Source organism: Nannospalax galili, unplaced genomic scaffold (genome assembly GCF_000622305.1).
Source record: "Nannospalax galili isolate Female #2095 unplaced genomic scaffold, S.galili_v1.0 scaffold615, whole genome shotgun sequence".
Taxonomy (NCBI): Eukaryota; Metazoa; Chordata; class Mammalia; order Rodentia; family Spalacidae; genus Nannospalax; species Nannospalax galili.
In genome coordinates, this window is record NW_008336950.1 from 213,812 (window position 1) to 221,277 (window position 7,466).

The 7,466-nt window shown below is 45.2% G+C and overlaps 1 protein-coding gene across 1 annotated transcript in view; it reads left to right on the forward strand.

Annotated features, from left to right (window-relative positions):
• LOC103732974 (L-lactate dehydrogenase C chain-like) overlaps positions 1 to 3,867 on the forward strand; it is a 25,033-nt gene extending 21,166 nt beyond the window's left edge. The window contains 2 exon segments of the mRNA XM_008831710.1: positions 1,198 to 1,321; positions 3,703 to 3,867. Coding sequence (XP_008829932.1) covers positions 1,198 to 1,321; positions 3,703 to 3,867 — 289 coding nt within the window.
• The last annotated feature ends 3,599 nt before the right edge of the window (positions 3,868 to 7,466 follow it).

A 7,466-nucleotide genomic window follows, 5' to 3' on the forward strand; every position in this document is an offset into this window, starting at 1 on the left:
CCCGACGGGGTTCCGCCTGCCTCTGTCTCCCGAGTGCTGGGACTACAGGCGTATGCCACCACGCCTGGCTTATTATTTGTTATTTTTATGTGTATGCGTGTATTGCCTGCATATAGGTAAGTGCACCCGTGTCATGCAATGCCCACAGAGGACAGAAGAGGCTGTCAGATCCCTGGATCTGGAGTTATACACAGTTGTTAGCTGCTGTGTGGGTGCTGGAATTCGAACCCAGGTCTTCTGCAAGAACAGCCAGTGTTCTTAACTGCTGAGCCATCTCTCCAGCCCCTGCTTTTTTATTTTTTTTTGAGACAGGGTCTCCCTGTAGTTCCAGCTGGCCTGCTTTGTAGACTACATTGGCCTTGTACAGAGACCTGCCTGAGTGCTGGGATTAAAGGCATGTACCACCATGTACATCACTGCGTAGAGCTTAATAAAATCTTTAAAAACTTGGTGGGTTATGAAATTACAAAGTTCTATAAAAATCTATCTATCTATCTATCTATCTATCTATCTATCTATCTATCTATCTATCTATCATCTGTCTATCTATCTGTATATATGTATGGGGGACCAGGGTTCCCAGCACCTACATGTCAGCTACCAGTCATTCATAACTCCAGTTCCAGGGGATCTTCTGCCCTCTCCTGGCCTCCATGGGCATTGCAACAAACACTCTAAAATAAAAATAAATTAAAAAATAATTTATAAGCTATAGATAAAATGCATAATGGTTAAAAATGCACTATATTTCTTTTGAAAATGTATTTAAATATTTTTTCATCTATCGTTGGTAGACTCTTAGGAAAAGTGTGCACACACAGCCTACATGTATACAATGTTACATTTTTATACTGGTAACAATTTTAAATGGTCAGATGTCTACTGTAACTTTCAAAGTAATGAGAGTCTATATCTAGATATTTAAGCAACAGAAAAAAAATCTTAAAATTATTTTCATCTTGAGTGGCGTATATGTCCTAGTATTCTGACTTTATAATAAAAGGCAAAATGATCCTTAAAGTGAATAATGACATTTTATGAGGCTTTTTAAATGCTGTAATTCATAAATGTATCTAGAGAAATGTGGGGATGTGTTAGAGCATTACAAACATGCTGAGTGCTTCAGAAGAGATGCAGGGGGAGACGTTCTGCTCTTTGCGTTGACGCCTCATGAATTTCCTCTTTATACAACTGCAGTGGCTATGAGGTCCTTCGGCTGAAGGGATACATGTCTTGGGCTATTGGACTGTCTGTGACAGATCTGGCAGGATCAATGCTGAAGAATCTTAGAAGAGTGCACCCAGTTTCCACTCTGGTCAAGGTAGATCTCAGTGAATACTCACGCGTTAGTAGTTAATGAGCCCCTTCCATGTCCCGGGCATTGAACAAGATGCTGAGGTTATAGTGGAAATGGTGACCGAGAGACAGAGACCCTTCCTGATGGAATATAATGAAAGATGGAATTCCTAAGACAATCATAGAAGAGTATGTACAAGAGCAAATTGTGCGCTGGGCGTAGTGGTGCATGCCTTTAATCCCAGCACTCAGGAGGCAGAGGCAGGCAGATCTCTGTGAATTCAAGGCCAGCCTTGGACTCACTGGTCTACATAGTGAGTTCCAGGCCAGCTGGAGCTACAGGGAGACCCTATCTCAAAATTACAAAAAAAAAAAACAAATTGTGGTAAGTGCTGTAAGGACAAACTACCAAGTGTTGAGAACTTGAATGGGTCAGAGTTAATATTCCAAGAGGGGGATCTTGTGCAGAGGTGGATGTAAGCACAGGGCTTGGGAGTTTGAAAGAACTTGCTATCGAAGTGCAGGACGCAAAGGAAAGAGCCCATGGTGAGACTGGGCGGGCCAGCTGCCACTTTCTATAATGGAATCAGGCAAGGCCCGGGCATCATGTTAAAAATGTCATGGCCGGGGCTGGAGAAACAGCTCAGTGGTTAAGAGCACTGACTGCTCTTGCAGAAGACTGGGGTTCGATTCCCAGCACCCACATGGCGGCTGCAAACCATCCTTAACTCCAGTTCCAGGGGAATCTGAAGCCCTCTTCTGATCTCCGTGGCATTGCATGACACAGGTGCACTCACACACATGCAGATAATACACTCGTACACATAAAATAAAAATAATAATTTTTTTTAATCTTTTTGAATCAGGGTCTCCCTGTAGCCCCAGCTGTCCTGGAACTCACTATGTAGACCAGGCTGGCCTTGAACTCACAGAGATCCGCCTGCCTTTGCCTCCCAAGTACTGGGACTACAGGCATGCTCCACCACACCCGGCTTAAATAAAATATATTTTAAAATAATGCCATGGCCTTGAAGGAGAGAACAGATTTGAAGGGGATAAGATTAAATGTAGGGAAACTTTCGTTTTGTCTTTTTTGTTATTGTTTGAGACAAGGTCTTCCTGTAGCCCTAGCCAGCCTGGAACTCACTAGGTAGACCAGGCTGGCCTCAAACTCACAGAGATCTACTTGTCTCTGCCTCCCAAGTGCTGGGATCAAAGGCATGTGCCACCGCACCTGGCATGTGCAGTGTTTAAAAAAAAAGTTATAAACTTATAAGGTTGGGTGTGGTGGCACACGCCTTTAATTCCAGCATTCCAAGAGGCAGAGGCAGGTGGATCTCTGTGAGTTCATGGCCAACCTGGTCTACATAGTGAGTTCCAGGCCAGCTGGGGGCTACAGGGAGACCCTGTCTCAAAAAATATTTATTTCATGTGTATGAGTGTTTTGCCTGCATCTATGTAAGTGCAACATGTTGTTGGTGGAGGCCAGAAGAGGACATTGGATTCCCTGGAACTAGAGCTAAGGACGGTTGTTAGCTGCCATGTGGGTGCTGGGAACCAAACCACGGTCCTTTGCGAGAGCAGCCTGTGCTCTTAAACTGTAAGCCATCTCTCCAGCCTGTGCCCCCTCCCCCATGGAGTCTGTTGAGTTGCCAGTACGTGTATGGCTGCAGGACCACCCACTGAAACACAGGCCACCTCCCCGACAGCCATTAATTGCCAGTTGCTCCTCTGCTAGGGAGGGATTTCCTGATCACCTTCCTTCCATGCTGGGCTTTTGGTTGGCTTCATCTTGTAGACAGACCAGTTGAATTTGAATCACTTTTGAAGAGGAAGGAAGGAAGGAAAGAGGGAGGGAGGGAGGGAAGGGAGGAAGGAAAGTAGGAAGGAAATAGTAAAGTGTATGTAGTGACACGGTCAGGGTGCCTGCCCCAGGTGCTCACAACGGTGCCACTGGAACTGCCTTGCCTCGTCCTTTCCCTCTGTGGTGTCAGTCTCATGTGGGCTTTGTGATGAGACAGCAAAGCCAGCTTCCAGCAGCTGTGAGCTTAGGGTCTGTAATCCCAGGACTCTGCCTCTCTGTTTGCCTGTATTAATTTCCAGATAATTGGACTATTGCTCCTGTAACACCTGTCAGTAGGGAAGAGGACAGTTCCTAAAAGGACAAGAGAGGTCTGCAGTGAAAAAGAGTGGGGCTGGCGACCTGGCTTAGTGGTTAAGGGTGTTTGTGGCTCTTGCAGAGGGCCAGATTTTGTTCCCAGCAGCTGTTTGGACAGCTCACGACTGCCTGTAACTGTCTTCTGCCTAGCTTTGCTTGCCGCTGTAGTCTCCTGTATATTTTTAATTTTTCTCGCACAGTTGCTTTCCTACTGGGGAACTGAACAGTAATCTAACCTTACATTTCAGGGCTTATATGGAATAAATGAAGAAATCTTTCTCAGTGTCCCTTGCATTTTGGGGAACAGCGGTATCACAGATATTGTGAAGGTGAACTTGACCCCTGAAGAGGAGGCCCTCCTCAAGAAAAGTGCAGACATGCTCTGGAATGTCCAGAGGAACCTGGAGTTATAACGACTCAGCGCCCCACTGTTTTAAACACTTTTTGGTATTTCCATATGATTTATAAAAATAAAAATAATGCTGAAGACCATGACATGACAGCAGTCTCCGAGCATTAGAAAGATGAAGTGGCAAAGCAATTGGTCCTTTCCACGGATCCCTTAAGGTCCTGCTGCAGGAAGACCCAGTCTATGAGTAGAAATGATCCCCCTTAAGTACTGACATGTGAGTTGCTTTCAGGTTTATTAGAATGAGTGTCACAACTCATTACAACACAATTCAAGATTCTGCTCACAAAACAAATACTTTTCCACACGCCTTCTCCTGTTGTGACACCCGCACCCTTGCTTCACACTGCCTCTTTAGGTCCTGTTGTGTATCAGAAGAAAAAGAGGGAAACAACTTAAAAAAGTTGGTCTACATAGTTCCAGGTCAGCTGGGGCTACAGGGAGAGCCTGTCTCAAAAAAAATTATGCATATAATGCATATTGCCTGCATGTATATATGTGCACTCATATGAGGAATGCCCGTGGAAGTCAGAATAGGACTTCGGATTCCCTGAAGCTGGAGTTAGAATGGTTGTTAGCCACCATGTGTATGCTGGGAACCTGGATCCTCTGCAATAGCAGCTAGTGCTCTTAACCACTGAGCCATCTCTCTAGCCCCAGGATACAACTTTTGATGTTAAAAAAAATTAAGGGCTAGAGAGATGGCTCGGTGGTTAAGAGTAGGTACTGCTCTTCCAGAGGACCTGAGTTCAATTCCCAGCAACCATGTTGGGTGACTCACACCTCCCTGTAACTCCAGCTCCTGGGGATCCAATGCCTCTAGCTTCCTTGAGCATCTGCATGCACGTGCACACACACATGCACACACAACACGATTAAAAATAAAAATAGAAAACGACATCAAATTGTGCAAATATACCAATTTCACATAAATATGAATTTGCAGATGACTTCGTTGATCTCATGGCTGATTTGGCATCTATGGAAATACCACATAGGTCACTTAGACCATCTCCTGGGTCATTCATTCAGCAAACAACTTCAATGATGACTCTGTTCAGGCATTCGAAGTATTTAGGGTGTGTCAGCCTATTAGTGCTAGAGAGCCTCCTGTCAGTAGCTTCCTCTTGATGTTCAAGATGGGGATGTCTGTGCTTTCCTGATCTATGCATAGCTGGTATTTCCTTGATTCCACAAAGAATTTAAGGTAGATACTGGAAATATATGAAGAAGCAAATGTAGGAATCTAAGTGCAAGGTGACCAGGACAGGACCAGGAAGAAAATGGCCTGGAGGGGGCCTGTGTTCTAGCCATGCCCCCATGTGGTCAGAGCCATTGTTACCCTCACTGCCCAAGCAGTTCGTGTAACCAACTACCGACCATGCCTATTATTTCTTTTTGCCGGTTCTTTCCTTGAATACATAAAATAGTTATACGCTTAATTAGAACAGATGGAAAGGAGGCTTTTCTGTGGGGTTTGCCCTTTTAAACACCAATTAAAACTGTAGAGGTCAAAGTTAAAAAAATATCTACAGGGAAGATTGTAGGAAGTCAAACTGCTACACTATGCATTCTCAATGGACCGATACTGTCCCTGAGGGACGGGGTGAAATTTGGTTCTTGGACACAAACCTGATTTGATGGGCCTTAACATATATGACAGAATGTATGAAATCCAGTGGGCAGGCTTTGAGGGGGCAGATGGGGGGGCCTAAATATTAAGATGTACGAAATGCACAAAAATTCAATCCAAATATTAAAAAAATTGGTTCTTGTGGAGTGATAAATTTTAGACATGACAAGGACTTGGTTCTACGCTAGAAAATGTTATTCCTTAATATTCAGTGCTACTGTGTGTGGTTTCTGAGTGCTCATAGTTTGACTCGGTTCCATGGTTTATGAAACAAGCTTCGGATACACGCACTGTGCATCACAAAAGGAGAACAATTAGACAAAACGCAGTGGAAGTGGAGCCCTTACTCTATTCCAGAAGGATTGTAGAAACCGTCAGCTAGTTCGTGCTACACTCAAAATTACCTATTCGATTTCCGAATTCCTTTTGTAGCTGCCATGGTGGAGCGTGCAATTCCTTTCCCATGGAGGTCGCCTCCCCCACCACGGTCTCCTATAGTTCAGGCTGGCATTGAACTTGCTACAGCTGAGGACGACCTTGAATTCCGATGGCCCTGCCTCAGTGCCCGCAGAAGGTGCCACCATGCCCAGCTCACCCTGGGGGGCTACCTGGCTCCCACCCATGGAAAAAGGCAGGCTTGAGGTCACTTTCTTCTACAGTGCTGGTGAAGAGGCCCCATGAGATTTTAAAAAGCAGGTACTAGACAAGCTCCGGGCGGATGGGCCCTTGGCGGCAGCAGACGCCTTTCCGTCTGCAGAGCACCTCCCAGCCTGTGAGTTATCCATGCAGGGCACACATCTGCGCACAGGTGCAGTGCCAGAGTTCCGCATCTCCGCCTTAACCCTGAAGCATCCTGGGAAGCCGCAGCCGCAGAGGGCATCCGTGGCTCACCCCAGCTTTGCCACCCTGAGGCTGCAGAGATTGAGTACGTGCTGCTCTCGCAGAGGACCCAAGTTCAGTTCCCAACACACACACCAAATTCTCACAACTGCAGGCAACGCCAGCTCCAGGGGGACCTGACACCGTACATGTGCACACACAAGCATGCCAGTCAGATACTACACAGAAAGAATCGCTGACGTCAAATATGTGAGACAGGGAAAGCATTGGATGATGACTTTTACTAGCCATTCCTGACCCCCGCGTTTACAACGGAAAGGCTGAGAGATGCCGTCAGAATACATGCGTTAAGATATTTTTACGTGTATGTGTGTGCATGTTAGTATGAGCCCACGTGTGGGCTCCTGCAGAGGCCAGAAGAGGGTCTCAGATGCCTTGGAGCTGGAGTTACAGGTGCTGACAGCCACCCTGTGGGAGCTGGGACCATCTCCAGTTCTCTTAAAGCAATCTCCCCAGCCCCTAGAATACAATTCTATAGGCTCAGTTTTTTTAGTTTTAGATCATAAAAACTGAGATGACAGAACTGAGCCCATACCCCACATGCTGTTAACATCGCATCTAGAGATTGTACTTACAATAAAGAACCACATTACTGTATTATTAAAATCTAGATTTTGTCCAGACTTCTTCAGCTGTTTTACATCTAAGGTTCTTTTTATGATCCATGGTAACAACGGGATTCCACATGTCTTCCTGGGTATCTCTATAATGTAATGGGTTCAGCCTTGTTTTGATAACTGACCATTAGAGGAGTCAGATAATCATACACCCCTCTGTAAAAATGTCTGGTATTTTTCTCATGGTCAGACAGATGGGTTTGGAGTGTGGGGGGAGACCGGTAAAGACATCCAGGGGATACACTGTCAACACAGTTGCTCAGTCACAGGCTGAAGCAGCTCGGTTTCTCTAATAACTACACTTTTCCCCTTTTTTTACTGTACTGTTTGGACAGGTGGGGAGTTGAGTTCTTTTCCTGGAGGGTAGAGTATCTCCTCCCCAGCACTATTATTTTATTCATTTATTCATTTATTTATTATTAATTAATTAATTAATTTATTTATTTTTGGTCT